The sequence below is a fragment of the Drosophila mauritiana genome, chromosome X, assembly GCF_004382145.1.
Source record: "Drosophila mauritiana strain mau12 chromosome X, ASM438214v1, whole genome shotgun sequence".
Lineage (NCBI taxonomy): Eukaryota > Metazoa > Arthropoda > Insecta > Diptera > Drosophilidae > Drosophila > Drosophila mauritiana.
The window spans coordinates 13,329,224-13,349,503 of record NC_046672.1 but is presented as its reverse complement, the minus strand read 5'-3'; the positions used below and the strand labels follow the sequence as shown (position 1 = coordinate 13,349,503).

The window sequence follows — 20,280 nt, the reverse complement described above, 5'->3', positions numbered from 1 at the left end:
CTAAGTGCACGCTGTTTTCGCACTTAAAAAACCCGTGGGCAGTAGAGGGTTAAGGGCAGTGGCAAGGATGATGCTGATGATGCCATTTAGATGCATATCAAAGTATTTCACTTTTGCCCAATCCTTTTGGCATTTTTGCATACATATGTACGTATTTATTTATTTATTTATTTATTTACTTTTTGCCTTCTGCTGTAGCTGCTGGCAATGTCTTTGTTGTTTCTTTCAATTGTAGTTTATGGCTTTTCCTTGCCTCGATTTTCCACCCGTTACACCACCCCGCTCCCCCTCCTCTACCGCATTTTCCCTGTTTGTTGTTTATGCCGCAAAGTTTTCTTGGTCCTTGGGCGTCAGCCTGTTGGCAGCTGTGCAAAGTTCCTTTTTGGGTCTCGGCTTATGATTATTTAAATTCATGTCCGACCTTACTTTATCGGTTTGACCCGATTTCCATGATTTTCCCAGAATATGTAGCTAAATATTTTTATATGGGTTATCTGACACGACTTTTCCATTTTAATATAATCTTAAAAAGTTGTAGATATATTTTACAATATACATATGTACATTTTGTATCAATTGTACTCATACATCCCCAGAATATCTACCTGTAAATCAAGTGATAACTACTAAAACTGGCTTGCAAGCACTCGATTTTCCTGGGCTCACCACCTCCCCCCCCATCTGTTTTTCCCCCTCTCAAATCTTTGGCAGAGCTCTCCTTGTTTTCCATTGTTTATTTGGGTTATTTTTCAGTTTGCAGCTCGTATATCCGTTCCTTGTCGTCTTGGCCGTACGTCGTTCCTTTTACGGCCTTTGTAATTATCACTTTAATGAACTTTGCTAGTTTGATAGCATCGCCAAAGGTAGCATCCCCATACCCCTCTCCCTACCAGATACCCGCAATGGGGCCAATGAGTGAGATGGCAGCACCCGGGGGAAGAAAGAGACGGCCGCTGAGGCGGCGGAAAGAGAGGCTGCGATTGCTACGTGCACGAGCGGCTCTCGCTTTCTCCTTCCCGCGCGTGGTGCTCCTGTAGTTTTTATTAAGGAATAAAATTTGTGAGCGCGTGCCGGGAACGCCAAAAATGCCAGTTGCAGTTCGTCCTTTTGCTTTCCTTCGTCCTTTCGCTCCCATTTGTAGATTTCTTGCGCTCTGAAGGAAACGGAAATGGATGGCGAAAGTCTCGGGAGCACTGAAAGAAATGGACTTAAATGGACGTTTTAATAACCAACTAATGGGTATCATTATGGGTATTCCTATTCGTTGCTCTAAGATTAGAGGGGTATATCTGAGAAGTGGGAAGTTATGTAACAGCTAAATGTGGCATTTATACAAAAATAAATTATTAAAGCGGAAGTTACCAAAAAATATATATTTTTTAGTGCGAGCAGTTAGAATACTTTGATTTTTATCCCTAAATTAAATAAATTATAGTCCTATATTTGTACACCATACTTAGATATTACATTCAACTAAATGTGTCTCAATTTTCCAGGAATATAACTTTTTATTTAATTTCTTGTTTTGTGTTGCACTACCCCCTTTTTTTCAGTGCATTTCAGATGGACTGAGTTCGAGTTGAGCCAACGAAACACTGACTGCAACAGAGGCCGAAAGTTATGCGAAGCGAATGTGCGCAAAATAATGCAAGATAAACGCGCCAATTTCCATGAGAAGTAAACGAACAACAAATTCGCAGGCGGAAGAATCGTGGAGCCAAGTGGGATTTAATGGGGAGAGCCAAGTGGTGGAGCACAAAAAAAAAAAATAATAATAAAAACGAAAATACTAATAATGCTAGAAAGAAAACAATTGCACTTAATATTGAAAAACAATTTAGGCCTTTCAAGTGCAATTTGCTGCTAAACTGCAACATACTACTAGCACTAAAATTAGCTAAATGCCCAAATATGTTGGCAAACCAATTATGAAATATATATAATTTAGAAATTAATTGCTAAATTTGCGCTGGTTGCCTGTAACCCGTGCGAGAAATAAATGCAAGGATTAATTAACGAGCGATTACACAAGGATCATGCTTAAATCAGCCGAATGCCGAATTACATACATACATCGTGTTCAGCGAAATAAAACCCCAAAATGTGTGAATGTGCCAAATGGAAAATGCCCGGAAAAGTGGTCGAGCAATGAAAATGGCTGCGAAGCGAAACGAAATGAAAATACAAATTGAAATGCAGCGAAGTCGCCTGCGTTGTCGTGGTTTATTTTCCAGCGCCACGGCAATTAATCATAAAAGCAGATTTTAACACGAGCTGACTTTATGCCATATAGTATATATATCATATGCACACATACATATATACTCGCTCGCTTCTTCAGCTCGAACAATCCATGAAGTGCGCAAAATATCTTGTAATGTGTTTATCAATGTGTGCGTATGGCCATGGAACATGGGATCGTCGTCCTGTGTGTTCCGGATTCGGCAACTCAGTTCCAGAGGACTCCTTGCCGCGGCCAGCGAATAAATTCATTGATTTAACAAATAGCTTCGTGTTCATTTAAAACCAAAGAGGCAGAGCAACAAAAAACAAAAAAAAAAAATTAACTGAAATTACGCCTTTTTGCGGCCAGCAAAAGAGCGTGCCTTTATATGTATATAATATATGTTAAATGTTTTTTATATGCATTGTTATGCTGCTACTAACCTGGTCGAAATTCTGATCGTTCGCAATGCTCTTAGTGGATTTTCGTTAAAAATTTAAATTAAATCCACCGTTGTTGTGCGGCTGGCGCTTCCCTTTGTCCTGCTGTTTTTTTGTTTGTATTCTTGTCGCCCGATTTTCTGGTAAGCACATTTTTTATTGGCTAAAGCGAAAATAATTGGTCGGACTTCACTTAATGTATGCCCACAAAACAAGTGGCTCGAATCGAGTATCTCTCTTGTTCAAGTTGACGAGCGGCAATTTGTCGTGATTTTTAAATATTTATAAGGGCACTTATTTGCTGATTTAGTTTAGTCGGTTGTTTTTTCAGCTTTCGAGCGATCGATTGATGAGCATTAATTATTTAATTAGCACTCGTGGTGGAGTAAAGAATGTTGCACAAATGTTTTTAATTCGCATATTATTCATTTGGCCGTTTATTGGTCGGTTTTTTTCTAATTACACAAAATATGGTTAAGATATCCAAACCAGCAGTTAGCCCAAAATTCCTCATATATTTCAGCATAAATTGCTGGGCCCCAATTCAATTTGGAATGTTAATTCTCTGCCAGGAAATTCGGCCGCAATGCCAGTTGAATTTAATCCGCTCCCAATAAAGTAATTCCAACTGCAAAGTTCGCAAATAACAAAAAAAAAAAAAAATTGTGCGAAATTTGTGCAAATTCAAAAGGATGAAGGTGCACACGAGTTCATAGCATAATTTGCGGCGTGCATGCTAAAATAATGAATTTCCGCTTGCATAAACAAAGGAGGGTGGCCAAAGGAGTTAGTTAGACAGGATCTTGGCGGACAACTTGTGCCTGGCAATTCCATTAGAGCAGCAGCAACAAAAAAAATATTAATAGTTGGGAAAAAAGGATGCAGCGAGGGAATGCAATTAGCTTGCACTTCATAATTGACTCAGGGCTGCAGTTGAGCTGGCTCCACCAATTGCTCTCTCTCCTCCGATTCGTTGTGTTTTTCCGGCTCTCGAGTGTGCCCAGCTTGATTTCTGAGCGCTTTGCCATATTTTCGTTTTTAATGAACCATTTTCTGGTTCATTTGACTGCGCTAAGCCCAGCCCTATGATAATTTCATTTCCTCGCTTTTCTTGCTCGTTTTTGTGATGGTTAACTGCCAGGATGCGGTGTCCTGTGTCCGCTGTCCGCTGTCCTTTTCCCCTGCTTTTTTTGTGTGTTTGCAGGATCTCGCAGCCTTTTGCTGCGGTCGCTGATGAACTGCACACATCAGCCGGCACGGCACCCACCGGCAACGACAAACAACAGCAATGTCCTTTTGCCACATCCTGTCCACCCACACACCTGCCATGTGTCCCGTGTCCTGCGTCCTCTGGGAGGTGGCACCCCGCCAGCCGCACCCCGCTAAACGCGACTTTCGCTGCTTAAAAGCCATTTTTGCATTTTACATTTAATTTTTTTCGCCATCCTTTTTCGACACCCCCCACCTGCCCCTCAACGGGTGTGCCGCAATGCTTATCCCTTTTTTTCGCATACCCTTTAAAAGGGGTAGCCTGCATTCGATGTTAACTTCAAGCAGCTAGTAGAAACATTCGAAAATATTTGTAAAAGTTTATAATATTTGAAACAGTGCTGCAATGTGTTTTTATGCTGAAAATAGTAAATAAATAGTTTTAAGGAAATCAATATGGATTAAATGTAGCATCAACAAAAAATGTTTATTAAATTATAAAACAAAATGGTAATTTTTTTTAGATTTTCATAGATAATATCCATAGGTAACTTAATGCGGCTTTGTTTTAGTGTGTTTTTATCTATGGTCAGGCCAAGTTAATTTTGGTCCTTGCTCATTTTTTGCGTCCTTTCCACCTCTGTTTATTCTTCATCCTTTGGCTTTGGCTTACTTATTTTTTTCCGTCGCCATTTTCGCTTTTTTTCGCTGTTTGTTGCTGTTGCCGCAGCATGCAAACATTTTGTAGCCGTTTCCTGGGCAACTGGGGGCGTGGCAAAAAGGAGGCCCATGTCCTAGTTAAACTTTGCCTGCTTTGTCACATTTGCAATATTTATTGCCTTTTGATTATATTTCAGGCGAGCGAGCGAAAAAATATTTATATTTTTTTGGGCTGGCATTTACGATTCGGCTGATGTGAATTTAATGGAAAAAAAGAAAACTAGAATGGGTTATGGCATTGACATTGAACTGACGGGCAGGGGCATGGGAAATTTCTCATGGTTTCCCTTTAATCAAGTCGAAGTTTTTCAAGAATTTATACTCCCTTTATGCTGTCTTTTTTTTCCTGTTTTTTTCCTGTTACTCAGTTGCTGGATTGTTCATCTCTTTAATAAGCGTCAAAGTTAACAAAGTTGCAACTTAACTTTTTCCCTTGTATTTGGCTTTATTCCATTCTTATTTTCCGTTCCATTGCCCCTCGCCTCAATCCATTTCGCCAGCTTTTGCTTCCCGGACAAGATTTGTAAAGTTTCATTGATAATTTTAACGACTCCCGGCTACATGTGTTCGTCCTGCAGGCAGTCGGAAAGTGGAAAAGCGAGAAAAGCGGCAAAGCCTTAGTTCTGGAGGGGATTTCGAAAGGGGATTGCCGGTTCGTGTTGAACTGCAAAGGCACTTTAAGTACTTGGCCAAAGTTGGTTTTATTGTGTTTTTTTTTCGTAATACAATACACGAACTGTGCAGTCCACACTTAAACGAAACTGAGCAAGAGACACTCTAATTACTGATGATTTCAAATAGACTTTCTATTTAAATTGTATAAATTAAGTAGACTATTCATTTTATTTTAAATATATCAACCCCATCTTTTGTGAACCCAAATTGTTTTAATCAAAATGCCAATTTACCATGACATTCGGCACTTTTCATTAACATCAAAATTGAGTGTAAATAGTTGAAGTTTGCTTGCACAAAATAAATTAAAATATATTATTATTTCGAAATGCTGACATCAGCAAAGCCGTCGCATTCAATTACGCATAACGATTGCAGAGTTAATTTTTATAAAATGTACGCAAATAGAGAGCTGGCCAAGAGCATCTAGCTATTTGCCTAACCAACCCGTTTTGCCTCCTTTCATTTTTATTTTCTTAAGTTTCGTGGCTTTTCCTTTGGATTTATCTTGGGGTCTGTGGAGCCGAGCTCCTCAATGGGAACAGTGGCAAGCCATCGAGTCAAGTGTCGAAGGCCACGAACCACCTGCCCCAACCGCCCACATTGCCACCCGTTTTTCACCCATTTCCAACCACGTGCCACCCACTTTGGCCACCCACTTTCCATCGCCTTTTCTTCGGCTTAGCAAAGCAGCGAAGCAAGTATTGCTTTCATTGCAACCAAAAGCTGGCGCTTCTGCAATTTCCTTTTTAATCCAATTTATTTTTGTTTGTCTTGATTAGCAAAATATTCTGCGATTTAAGTCCTTAATGTTCGTCTTCCCTTTGGCAAACAGGCGCGTATTTCATCTTCAGTTATTTAATCATTATTCTTATGCAACACTTGGCTTAATCTGATTTGAAATCAATTTCAATTTTACGAGCACACAAATCATGCTTTATTTTTTGCCGAGGGTCCAGCAATTAAGCTGGTCCATTGCAATCCGATCTCAAGATGATTTTTTATGGCCTTTTATGTTTTATGGCTTAATAGTCGGCCAAAAACCAAAAAAAAAAACAAGCAGCTGCCAGTTGAATTCATTCCGCAAGTCAGCCGAGCGTTGAACTCGTTTCCCAGGTATCCTGTCGGCACTTAATAAATTTATGATGAACCTTCGCACACTCGAGAGCTGCAAATCGGAGATTCCATTCCATTTCGTTTCAAATCGCTGCTGCGTGGAACACAAAGTCTTACACTTCAAATGAAATTTATTTTGTAATTTTATAGATACATAGATATATACATAAATACATAGATATATACGTAGACACATAGACATAGAAAGACAGATACATAGATACTTAGATATATAAAGATAGAAACATTATTCTACGGCACAGAATATAATTGATAAACAAAATTATTCTGTTGGCAATAAATGATCTTATTGTTTATTAATCAATTTGTTTATTTTTTTCTGAAAATAGCCTATAGTTTTTCTCTGTGCACTGGACATTTTCTTGTTTGGTTTCGTTTTCGTTTCTTAATTGCCCTCGGCCCGAGAACCTCGCCAAAAATGTGTTAAAAATGCAAAAATATGGCCAGATATCCAATATATGTATATACAAATATATGTATATATATATATATATATATAACCCCAGGGTGGCGAGGGGCCGCCCTGCACTTGTATGTTTTATTGCCCGAAACGCTTTGTGGTAAATTTATTGCCAAATTGTCGGCGACTTTCGAAAAATCGCGAAATCTTCGCAACGAGCTCTGTTAAGGGGGCTGGAGGCGCGAAGGGGCGTGGACAACAATAAAAAAAGATCCACAAAACAGCTACAAACAACTGGAAACATCTTCAATAATAAATTCATAATTTTTCGCTGCTTTGCCTTAATAAATTTTTATTATTTTTTAATCCCATTTCATTGAACACAACAAAAATGTGGACAGAAATTAAATTCATAATAATATAATACGAGTAGTCGGGGGCACAAAATTAAAAAAAAAAAAGACAAGGTATAAAAAACGATGTAGGGAGCCAATAATAATAATGGGCATGGTGTGCAATTACGAACTCTCAGTAGCGGCCCCTAAGATTTGTCCCCGCCCCCCGGGGCGTGGTCGTCGTGATGGAGGGGTTGCCATGGACATCCAGACGGGATTGGTACTGGGATTGGGACTGGGAACTGGAGACGCCATCGGATGCCGCGGATGCCGCAGATGCCGCAGATGCCTCGCTGACCATGGGCACCTCGATGGAGCGCGGCAGATTGGGATATTCCTGCGGCGTGATCGCTGTGGGCGGACCAAAATAATATAATTTAATATAAACCAGATTCGAGTGGAGGGCTATCTGTGCTTTTGGCCTGGAAACAATCGACGGCGTGTTTGCGTGTCTTATTAATTTTCGCTGAAAGAGTTGCGATAATGGTTGGCTCGTTTACATTAATCATTTCACTCGTGGTCAATGAAAACCATCATTTGTATGCTCTCACTCGAAATTAATGATTTAGTGTATCAAATATAAAAAAATTGTAACAAAGTACGCAAATCATATCCTTCCTATGAAAATAATTTGCTTACTTATCAATATTTACTGTTTTTTTTTCTGCTTTTATACCTGATAATATTTAAAATATTTATAAGAATGCAAGCCCCTTTCCAACACTTTAAAATTCTTTGTGATCACTTCACACCGAAAAGCGATAAGCAATTTGCGATACTTACACTGATTCTGTCGATAGCCAAACTGATCGGCATTGTAGAACACGGTGATGTAACGCCCGTCGGTCATTCGATAGGCATAGTAGCCCACGACCATCAGGGTCTTCACGTCGTTGATCTTAACGAAATATCCGCGTTCATAGCGAGCTGTTCCATCGTCCAACTCGAATCGATACTCGTAGCTGCCGTCGGGGTATCGGTTATCGAATCGATCTAGTAATCGCGCACTGGGCGCCGACTCTTTGATCTGCTGGGCGGAAATGAGGGTGGCGCTGAGCAGGAAGATGGCGAGCAGGATCGAACCGGAAGTGGCCATTTTAACTCGGATCGGTGCAAATGTGTGTGTGTGTGGATGTATGGATGTAATGTGATTTATGGGTGGTGGTGGGATGTGTGGGATGTTTGGGCTACGCAGGTGGACTGTGTGTGTGCTGTCGCGCGTTGTTTTCTTAGCGGTTTAATTCGGAAACAGTGTAACTTTGGCTTTTTATAGTCGCCATCGAGAAGGCAGCGAGGCGAGCAGCGCAGTCGGCGGCGACCGAGGCAGCGAAGATCTTCAGCCTGAGCGGCGGGATATCCGAAAGGGTGACTGAGAGCCAAATACACGGCTAGAAAAGGAGTTGCCCCGTTTAACCATGCGCAATCTTCGCAGTAAGCCAGCTAATATAGTGACTGCATTCCAAAATAATTAGATATTTCTTATGAGGCTTGTTTTTATTTTATTTGTTCTATCAAAAGTCATGAAATAGTTTGATAAAATTAATATTAATATATATAGAATAAAATATAGGAAACGTTCTTTTTTCGCTCAGTGCACTCACATCTCTCTGAGCCATTGCCGTCAAAAATTCTCGACTCTTAATCATATAAAAAAAATCTTAATTTCATCTACTTACACACATGCTTATCGGTGTGCCCGGCTCAATGGGTTAAAGGGGGCGGTTGGGGCGGGGCAGGGGCTGGACAGGTTGCTAACTGGGCAATTTGGTTGCGCCTCTTTTGTGTGTTTGCTTTTGGCGCTGTTCGCACGGCCGCCAAATTGCTCACAATGGGTTAACAGGGGGTTTCGGTAGGTGGTTAAAGTGGGGATTCCGGGGGTTAAGGTGGAAAGGGGGTTCGTTCGAAGGGGGCGGATGAGGCGGAAAGGGCGTGGGGCTAAGCAATCACAGTTCGAAACTGATGCGGCAGACATAATCGATTTGCAGTCAATTGATGGATGGCCAGGGAATCGCTACAAAGTGCCTTTTGTGCTAACCGCTGAGAATGGCTGTTCAACAACTAATAGGCAATTAAATTCATGTCTTTATTAGAAAATATGTTTTTTTTTTTAATTTTATGAAACACTAGATATAAAAGAAGACTGAAGTGAGGAGTAGGTTTCTTCATCTGTCGAATCGTTATTGTTGCTTTCTATGCTTAATATACTATTATATTGAAGCTAATAAGCTGGTGTAATGATTTATAAAAATTGCATAACATTAAGCTAAATATATTTATGGTTTAAGACATAAAGATATAAAGGAAGCGGATCCTTAGATTGCAGCCCACGGTGCTGGGCAGCAGCTAAAAATACTACAATTCTTGCACCCTACAATTTGGCTAGCCAGTACGTGCCGCCTGTCATCGTTAAGGCAGCGTATTCCGAGCGGTGAAGATGCAACACCAGGGGCGGCACAGGATCGGAACGGTGGATGAAAGAAGGGGGGTAGACATGGAGCAGCAGGAGCGAACGAGGCGAGCGTCCTGTGGCCAATTAGGGCTAATTTATGATTTCAATCATTTCTTAATTGCATTTAATGTGCAGCGATTTAGCGAACACAGGCCTGGGATCTGGCCAGCTGAATGCCAGGGGCGAACAGGGGGTGGGGGGGAATGGCCCCACTTGGTCAGTCGGCCAAAGTTAATGATGTGCAATTGAGTCGGGGGGTCGGGGAGCCGAGAAAGCCCAGGTAGCCCAGGAAACGCAGGAGCTCAGGGACAGCGAAACTTATCGGTTAGTGTTGCTCGGGGGCAGCTGTCAATATGTCGACACGGACTTATCGCCGTTTAATTAATTTGCGCACACCTCAAAGGTCATGCCGGTGCATTAAGGCCCAGTCACCTCTTAAGCAGATAGCATTTATGAAATTATTTAATATTTTTTTTGCTTCTTATTTTAGCCGCATTGTTTTGCATTTTTTCGCGGCATCCGGCGCAGATTTATGGCCAAGTCGCAGTGACAGCACAGTGACAAGCGCAGTCACAGTCGCTCAGTCGGTTTGCCACTCTGTCAGTTAGTCACTCTGTCAGTTTGTCACTTTGTCAGTGTGTCAGTCGGGCGGCCAGAAGTGGCGCGCTAAACTTGCCAAAGTGGCAACAGATACATCAGGCACTTCCTTCATCCTGGCGCAAACTGATTTATTTATAAACGTATTTTATCTCTGGCTGTGACAAAGCATTCATTTCGCATTCCGGCCAGGCGAACAAAAGGCGATGCTCGGCGGCAGAAATTAAAATACAAAAGTGCAAAATGTTTGCCAAACTTGTTGCGCCCATCGAGACAGAGAAACAAAATGTGCGTGCTTATTCAAAATAAATCAAAAGGATTTCGTTTATCACACGTATCAGTTTAAATTCTTCCAATGCTTGTATAGATTATATAGAAATCACTTCTTGCATTGTGCGGCCCAAAAACTATGGCTTATTTTTTCTCCGTGTAGCTGCAAAAAGAGCAGTGGTGGCCCCAAGGGGGCGGTGTTGAGTTGAGGTGCCTCATCAGCAAGGTCATTTGTTTTGTCTGTCGATGGACAAAGACAGCATCCAAAAAAGAGTCAACAGGAGAAGAAGGAAGATCTGGCTGCTGTGCAGTCGTGACAGGAAGCGATTCCTGGTAGTGTTGTCGCTGCACAGCGAGAAATAGTCGAGTATAACTATTATTTATGTACCTAAAATATATATATATCATTTAAATTTCTTAGCTATTAGGAATATTTCTTACTATCTTCCTGCTTATGCTGAGTTGATAAGGATCAACTGGCTTACTTTTTTTTCTGCGAGTGTAGCTGTCTGTGATGCTAAATGGTTGAGACAACAACGCTGTTTGTCATTACCGAGCGTTGGTTATTTTTGGGCAGGATGCAGTTTTCCCCCGGCATCAGCAACATCAATGGGCACGGAGCAGCAGGAGGTGCTGCCCGCCCGGTTTGTCTTGCTCCGTAGGTGTCAGTTGGTGGGGACCCTCAACATTCTGTTGACGACGTGCCGCAGCTTTCAGCACGCAACGAAATGGTGGCACCGTGGGCAAAACTGGAAGAAACTACAACAATTTAGCTATATATATGTAGCTTCTGGAGAAAAGAATCGTTCTCAAGATAACGCAGTACTGGTAATTGGTTTAAACACTTGTAGTTAAGTAGTTAATAGATTCAGTAACTTATACTTACTGCTCTTTCTGACTTATTTGTGTGTCAAAACTTGTCACAAACTTCTGTCAAACTTCATAGCCACACCCCACTGTACCACCACGGCAATTGCTCGCAAGTGAATCTACAGCTGCGGCAATGAAATGGCCCAAAAAAGTAAGCCCAGCTAAGATACGGATACAGATAAACACACGGCGCTGTAGCTGCGCCTGAACCGTCTGAATCGGACAAAGTTACACACAAATAACGTATAAAAGTGGCTTATAAAACAAAATTTGTATGAATGGTCCATGTAGCGCTGCCTGCTACGTGACATGACATCTCCGAGATACAACTTGTTGTGGACCCTCTTGCTTACACCTCCCACCACCGACCTCACACTCCCCCCCAAAAAAAAAAGACTTCGGGCTCCTCTGGAATAGCTACCTTTTGGTCTGGCCTGGTCTGGTCTGGAGCACTTTGCCCACTTTTTTGCGGCTTTGAGTCTGCTGCCTGTTGCCGGCAATGGAATAATTCCCATCAAATCACGTCCCGCCCTCTCCCCCTTTTATTTTTTCTGTTTTATTCCTCTTTTTTTATGCGGTGCTCTTCAAAACTCAGATACAGATTTCTGCTGCTTTTCCTTCTGGCTTGTGCGTTGTGTTTTTTTTTATGTGATATGCCGAGCATCTCAAAACAATTTGTAAGACTTAAGCTGAGTTTGTTTGGTGTCTTGCATAAATTATAAAATCCGCAAGCTGAGTGCCTGTGCAAAATAAAAAACAGCAATGATAAACAAATACCGGGAAAAGGGAGCAGGGAAAGGGGCGTGCTAACAACGAAACTTGCTGCAGATACACAGAAAAAAAATACAATTAGTCAATGATTATTCTCTAGAAATGGATAAAAAGCAGGAGAATCTCTGTTATTGGTCTAGTATCAAGTGTAACCTAATTTGGAGCAGGTTTCTATGGTCTTTATAGTTTGCGCCATTGTTTTTACCATTTTCCTTAATATGTAGAACTCATTTCTCTCTGTGGATAGAAGAGATTCCCGACAGATACATTTGTATCTCTCTATCTCGGTTTGCATAAATTTATTAAGCGGCTAAGCCAGGCCGAAATTCACAATACTCAATTACCGAAAATATGGCAGAAAATCTGGTCAAACCGTTGCAATCGTGTGCTTTATCCTTCTAATGTGTATCTTACGGATGCGAGATGCGGACTCTCGACTAATCCGAGTCAATAAAATTCTAACCATAAAAAGGGGCCATTCCAGGCCAGTCACATACCCCACCCCCATTTTGTGGGCCCCCTTTGCTCCCTTTTTAACCCACTTCCTGCCGGAATTTGCTGACCGTGGTCGAAATTGCAGCTGAGGTCCTCCCATTAAATCTACATTTTTGCGGACACCATGTGTGTGTGTGTGTGTGTGGTTGAGTATGTGTATGTGCCTTTGGTCACAATTGAAATTTACGCAGAGCCGCATTATTAATCTCAAGATTAGATGGAGTCTTGTTTTTGATAAACTGGAATACGAAATACCTAACCGTATGCATAAATAGAAATACATTAGTGGGGTAGAGAGTTCAGTGCTACTCGTACAGTGGAAAAAATAAATGGGATACATAAATTAAATATAAATTTTAAAAGCAGAAGTAAATGTAACAAACAAAACAATAGGAAGATTTGAGTATAGATCATATACGATGGCAATTAATTTAAATATTGTAATATGTAGTATGAAATCGATGTGATGGGTTGGCAGTTCTTTAAACAATATTAGGATGATTAAATTTCATTTCGTAGATGTATAAAACATGTGTGCTTTTCTAGTGGCATTAAATATTTAATATTTAAGCCCACTGTCTGAGAATGTTCCTATGTAGAATGTTTGCGGAACAAGCTCAGATATTATCCGATGAGTCCCCCCCCTCAGCCCTTCGCAGTCGTCTGGTTCGATGGTATGTGCCTCGTTTACTAAAAACCAACAAATATCTTAGCCGTTTTTTAGAGCCAAACTCCGTTTGATTTCATTCCTTCCCTTTTTTTGGCATTTTGTGTGTGCACTGTGTGTGTGTGTATGTGAACTCATTGTGCTTGGAGGTTTGATAACCCCGATATAAATCTGGAAAATGCCGCAGTCACTCACACACGCAGTTTCTGGACTGCTTTGGCTTCGTTTTGGCCAGGCTTTTTAGACTTGGCCGAATGAGATTGGACGGACCTGGGGCTGAAGTTCAATGGCTGGCATACGGATTCGCATTCGCATTCGCATTCTCATTCAATTTGTGTGTTGGCGCTTTGAATTTTTCATGCGACACGTCAATTATGGCCATTACTCAATTTATTTATTTATTTTCCTATTTATTTATTTACAATACGGCGGCCGAACTCGATTTGGACATGGGTCAGGTCCCTGGAGGACCTCTATGAGTTATCCACTTCGTTGTTTCTCGTTGTTGTTTTGGCCGTCTGGAGAGTGCTCATGAAGATAAATTAATTTTGCCAAATGGGAAAATGATAGATTAAGGGTTAAGGGTCCGTGTGGATATTTACATATGTTTAATCCGGGACAAGGGTCATCGATGACCCATGGCACCTTATAAATAGCCACAAGTGCGTCAATTCAATTTGTGCACAGAAAACAAAATTGCATACCTAAATTATAACTCATTGCTATATAAAGAAATATTGAGTATTCCCATTGAAATTGTGAAACATATTTTTGGGGGGTGTGCGTAATCCATCATATTGTGCGGATCCTGTCTGGAAAATGCTAATGTGCTTCTCACTGTTCTGGGACATTTCTGGGCGGGATGAGCTGCGAATCCGGTGCAAAGTCCATTCAATCTTCATTCCCAATGCCGCTGCTTTTATGGAGCTTCACGTGGCTGAGTGTGGTAAATGTGTAAACTTTGATGCAGGCGACGCACATAAAATTAAGAAAAGAACTGGGCGAAATGGGATTGGGTGGATTGGTCGGATTGCAGCCAAGGTTATGCCTTTTGCCCAGAGATGGCGCCGTGACTCACGCTGGCCCATCGATCCGCCCCCCAATCAGGACACAAAAAACCATATCCCGCCCGCATTCACATTCACATTCGCATTCGCATTGGTTCATCCATTCATTCATTCAGCCATTTGCACACTCAATTCATTCACACGCCCGAGGAGCTGGAGGTCCTGCCATTCATTACGTGGGCATGGCTGAATCGTAAATACAAAACGGACCAAGGACAGCGAAGGGAAACTGGAGATGGTGAGAGGGTGAGGGGGGCTAAAGGAGCGGCTAAAAGGACCAAGCCGAATCCCGGGCCCGCATTGGATTAGTAGCGAAATGAATAGCTGCAGTTATCCTGCCACAAAACCCTGTCCCGATTCACTTGACACTCACAGAAAATATAAAAATATGAATATATATGAATACATTAATCCATTAATGAGGCAGTAGTGATTAAGCAGCAGTACGTATATCTATATCAATCTTACATACTAATTAATTGAATTGAACAATGTGTCCTTTCTCCAGCATTTTCTCGCAGTGCACTCTGCATTTTACGAGCATATGTGCACCTGGTTGTGGGCGAGTGGAGCGGAGAAGGCGAAGGTAAGCAGTCGAGTTGAGTCTTACAGGAACATGCAGTTGGTTGGTGGGTAATGGCTGGGCCAGAGATGGAGAAGTTTTATGAATGCTCACCGATTTGCCGCCAACAAATCTCCGCCTGGCATCGCCTTTTCACCAGTGCGGCCACCCAATTTGGGGCGTTTTTCCAGAAACCATTTAAATTGAAACCGGGCAAAGCCAGCAGCGCACCAAAGGCACCACAAAAGACAGCCAGCCGGCAGGCAGCTGGCAAATTGAGGCTCGAATGTGTTTTTGTCAGCCGCCTCATAATGTCTCATCTTTTGGCCATCACACACACGGTGCTTTTGGTCTTTGGCCCCATTGGGCCATTGAAAATGGCTATGACACCTCTAAACTATTTGAAATTGCTTCAAATGGACCTCGTTTCGGTGTCTGAACACGATGTAATTTCGTAGCAATACACTAGCAAGAACATTCTCGCTTTTTAAAAAATAACTTTTTATGGGTCATTTACATTTTTAAAGTATTAAATATGGTCAATGTTAAAGAGATTTCCAGATATTAATCCTTTGAATAGCATGCCACACTTTCTGCTCTTTGAAAGTGCCCCTAAGTTATTAGTAGCAAGCTTGATTTAAAAGCCACTTCATGTTTATATCCTACATTTATTATTTATTTTTATTAAATATTGCAAAAAAAAATCATCTCACAGAGTGACGCAAACAGAAAACAAAGAAAGCGACCTAAAAGGAGCTGTCAAGCGAGCAATTGAGACACATTCCCCCGGAATTCCAAGATGAAGATGGAGTTAAGTGGAGTCGACTTGACTTCTCCTCCAGCTCCTGCTCGTCCTGCTGCATGGGATATGGTGACTACTGGCCAACTCAACTGTGTCGGACTGGTGACTGCAACAATTGTTTTCAATTTGATTTGCAGCAAGTAGAGCGAGCTGCGAGGCAGCCAAGTGTGTGCCAGTTCCCCTGCCAGTCTCAATCTCCATCCTCTGTATGCCGAAATGTCCTCTAATGTTCGGGCTTTCAGTTTGAGGCGCCTTCATCATCATCAACATCGTCATCCCCATCCTCATCGCCATCGCCATCGTCGTCGTGATCATCATCATGGCTGTCGGCTGGTGCTCCAGTTGCCAAAATGTCGTTGGCCAAAGTTGATGGTTCGGTTTCGGTTTCGACTTGGTTTACAGCCTGCAGCAAAAGGGGCAAATGCACAGTGGAAAATTGAATCAAGCATGGCCTACATGAGTTGTATAAGTAATTTTCCATTAAGGATATACAAACTTAAAATATATAGCTGACGGTTACTATTAAATACGTGTAGTTATGTAACCATTACCAGAAAGAAGCTTAATTTCAAAGTATTTAGGTTACTGTTTAAATTCGTTAGGTTGAAACATTTTCCCTGTGTACTCATATGATGGGGCCCCTGAAAATCGCCGAGGAAAGCTAACCCCCGGTGGCACTTACATTAGGAACCAGCTCGGTGCCAGCTTCACTTGCATCCACATCCACATCTACATCCTCATCCTCATCCACTTCCACTTCCACAGGCAGCTCGTTACGCTCCGGGTCGCTTATTGAATTTCGCTTAGTCCCCGTACCCGTGGCTATTCCGGTGCCCATTCCCATTCCCATTCCCGATCCCACATCCCTTTCCACTCCGGGCACTTCCAAGCTGCGCGGCAACAGCGGCTGCTCTACGGATAATGTCTCTGCATTTTGGATAAATTCATTAGCGGTTTTGAATGTGAATGGACTTTGGAGGCGGTGGAACTCACGCATGTCCACATGGTAGCCACGATGATCGGCGGTGTAGAACACCGTGGAGTACTTGTCGTTCGGCAGTGGCACCGAATAGTATCCCTTCTTGGCCAGAACGAGATCCTTGCCCACGGGCAGCCAGTAGGCGCGCTCATATCGCGTGTTGCCATTATCCAGCTGATATCTGTGTGATAAGTATATATATATGAATAACTTGAAGTTCTATAGAGTATAATACCTTACCTGAACTCGTACTGCCCGTCCAGTGATCTCTGATCGAAGCTATCGACGAGACGGGGACTGGTCTCGGTGTGACTGGGTTTCTGCACCACAACCACTGGTGGCTGTGGTTGAGGCTGTGGCGGTGGTGCCACTAGTGGTGGCCAGTGGTGCACGTGCTGGTGGCGATCCGGATTCGCGGTGGTTCTGCTGGTGGTGCTCCTTGGCGTGGTGGTGCGCCTGGGTCTGCGGGTCCAGCGTGCATCCACGGGCTGAAGGAGCAGCAGGATGGCCAATGTAACCATCAGAGAACTAACTCCCAGGCCAGCATAGATCTGCTTGAAATGTTGGAACATGTTGCACACAGAATTCGATAATTGATTATGTGGCATTGGGGCGAATCGCTGGCTTTTATATACCCGCAGCCAGCGAAGGAGACGCAGACCACTCGAGTGAAGTCTTTCGGCACTAAAGATGAAAAATGTCCATGCGAAAAGCAGGAACAAGAAAGTGGCAAATGAAGAAAGCCGACAACAGGCTGGTTCTGAAGTATAATAAACCCCTCTTTTGCCCAAACGTCAATGCCAATGATTTGGCAATGGCTTTGGTGGCCAACACCCACACTCCTTTATTTTCCTTCCTTATCAGACTGCTCTTCAGAACCAGAGCTGCCCGATGTGGCTACACTTCTTACCACCAAATCTGGCTGTATTTCATATAAATATTAATTATGTATTATATTTTTCATAGATCATTACCATAAATATTATTTATCATATATCAGTAGTTGCTCATATATAGCATATATTTATCTAGAATTTTCAAGCTTAAATTCGAGAATATTTTATATAAATATTATATATTTTCTAGCTAATATATATTCTGAAATTTGGCCACAGCACAGACAAGGGCATTACAGAAAATTCATTCATAATAATTACTCTGGCGTTTGTTCTGCCTTTGTGCTCTGTGCTTAACCCTTTAAAGGCGTCTCTTTATTCCCCTCGAGAAACAGACATCTCTGACCACCAATCTCCAACCCCCCCGAGAACGATTCTTTTGTCGGGCTTTTTGGGTTTTTGTGAGGCGTCACGGTGGCTTTTGTGATTTTGACAGCGTTTTTGGGCCGACGCGTCAGATCCTTCGGCCTGTTTACTCCGTTTGTTTGTTTGATTATTTGTTTGTTGCGCCGGCCGACCGAAGTGTGTCAGGCCCAGATGCAGGACGACTCATACCGATCCCGATTCCGATTCCGATTCTGATCCCCAACTGACTTCCATCGACATGGTTCATTGACCAGTCGCGTCATCGTCCCACATTGCTATCGTTTTGGCCCATCTTTCCAACGTACTTCCCCTTTCTTGAATCCGGGGGGCTTTTTTTTCCATTTGGTCATCGATTTGGTTGCCCAGTGTGGGCGTCTCCATCTGCCCCTAATTGCTTAACCCTTGGGTACGAGTGTGTGATAAATGCCAGACTTCGGACTCCAGACTCCAGACTCCGGACTCCGGACTTCAGCTGGTTCCATCGCATCCGCTGGGTTGGATATTTATGTCCTTCTCGGCTTTTGTTTGTGATGACATTAATTTGACAGGGATATGAGGCAGATTGTTTAATAGTGCTAAATTTTCCATATCATGTTTATACTATTTATACAAAATGAGATTGCTTCGTTTATTTTGTCATTTATATACAGGAAACTCTTTTTATTTTTTAAAAAAGTAACAAGCAAAACAAACACTTTAAAAATACTTAAAATCGCGTAGATTTTGTTTGCTTATGATGATTAATGTTTTGTCAAATGAAACAAAATGAATCTGTTGATAAATTGCGGCATAATTAATGATCAATCTAATAATGCAAATTCTGCGATATACAAATCTTTGATCGATCGTTGGCACTTCATATATGGGATTAAGTCAGAGAGGAGGTGGCAAAAAGCACAGCAGTCAACCAAGGGTTAAGACCATCAATTTGGCTGATTAAATTCTCGAGAGTCCGTCAAACCGCATGCGTAATTAATAAATGTAAGAATTTATGAGGAAACAGTTCGCCCACTTTTCGCACCCTTTCCTTTTCTTAATTTTTTTCATTTTTAACTCATTTCTCGACATCTCAGACTATCAAGGTGTTTTAAGGTGCCGACTAACGGACGCCGATCTTATCGCATTCGTTTGAGTTTTAATGGCAGGGACTTAAGATATTTCGCATGTAAATGCCAAAGGCATCGTAAAAAGGAGTTCGAATGTGCAGTTGAAATTCGGAGCGATGCGCACAACAAACTAATAAATATCTCCAGCCGTATATAAGTATAAAATATTGTTTAGAGCCAAACCGAAAAATGGCAAACTCAGCTTTAGCTCCGTCGCTCCATCTCTGTCCCTTTGTCTGTTGCCCTCTCTTTCGGCATGTGTTCACGATATTTCATTTCCCATTTCCCAGCAGGGGAAAGCCCCCCCCCCACCAGCCCCTTCATTTCTTATAGCCATGGGCCAAGAAGTGTCCCACCCATCGTTGGCATTTTCAAGTGTCTAAGCCATGAATTTATATTGCTCGATTTCGATTTAAAAGTATTTCGGTTACATAATCTCGGCATTTTTATCACATTCCAGCACTGTTTGATGCTCCGGGGCAAACTTTCCCCGATTCGTCTTGCCAACTGACCTTCTAGACACCCAAAAGACACGCAAAAAATTGAAACGAAATGAAGAAAATCCGCCCAGAAGCCACCCACTGTCCTTGTTGTGGTGTAAATTGCTCAATTATAGCCAAGTTTGTAGCTCAGGCCCATTTATCTGTGTATCTGATTGTGAGTATCGTGGTATCTGCAAAAGTTTGGCCGACAAAGTTTCGCTTTAAGTTGATTACTTCATGATTTTCAGTTGACCAAAATTACATTTTTCTGTGGGTATCGTTGAAAAATGTGTGGAAAACGGATTCGAAAATTCTTAGTATGCGTTTGTGATTGCAATGAAATGTATATGATGATTTATTTTAACATTGTTGACCTTTTTCTTAGGCTTCTATTTATGGGAAATCAATCTAAAATACAGTTGTTACCATTAACAATATAAACTGGCTTATAAATATAACAAACATTAAATTGACATAGCACTTAATAGAATTTATTTGTTTAGAAATTGTCTGTTTTCACTCGTGGTTGACTCATGCAAATGACAGCAAACAGAAACAGAAACCACAATAAAAATCACGATCAATCGCTGAAAGTTCAAAACGTGAGCTAAATGAACCTGTTTTGTTTTTTATTTCTGTGGCTCGTCTGCCCCTGCCACTTCGTTTGGCTTGACTATATAATCCAAAAGGTTGGCATATAC

General features: G+C 41.8%; 2 protein-coding genes across 2 annotated transcripts; both read right to left on the bottom strand.

Moving 5' to 3' along the window:
* Positions 1 to 7,140: 7,140 nt before the first annotated feature.
* LOC117148401 (larval cuticle protein 16/17) lies at positions 7,141 to 8,430 on the bottom strand. The gene is made up of 2 exons (XM_033315768.1): positions 7,984 to 8,430; positions 7,141 to 7,551 (listed from the first exon to the last, which is right to left on the bottom strand). Exons 1-2 carry the CDS (start codon positions 8,294 to 8,296, stop codon positions 7,334 to 7,336), a joined length of 531 nt encoding a protein of 176 aa, XP_033171659.1. The 5' UTR covers positions 8,297 to 8,430; the 3' UTR covers positions 7,141 to 7,333.
* Positions 8,431 to 15,621: 7,191 nt separating this feature from the next.
* LOC117148349 lies at positions 15,622 to 17,337 on the bottom strand. The gene is made up of 4 exons (XM_033315687.1): positions 16,970 to 17,337; positions 16,744 to 16,910; positions 16,433 to 16,677; positions 15,622 to 16,153 (listed from the first exon to the last, which is right to left on the bottom strand). The coding sequence occupies exons 1-4, from the start codon at positions 17,335 to 17,337 to the stop codon at positions 15,989 to 15,991; spliced, it is 945 nt and encodes a 314-aa protein (XP_033171578.1). The 3' UTR covers positions 15,622 to 15,988.
* Positions 17,338 to 20,280: the final 2,943 nt, after the last annotated feature.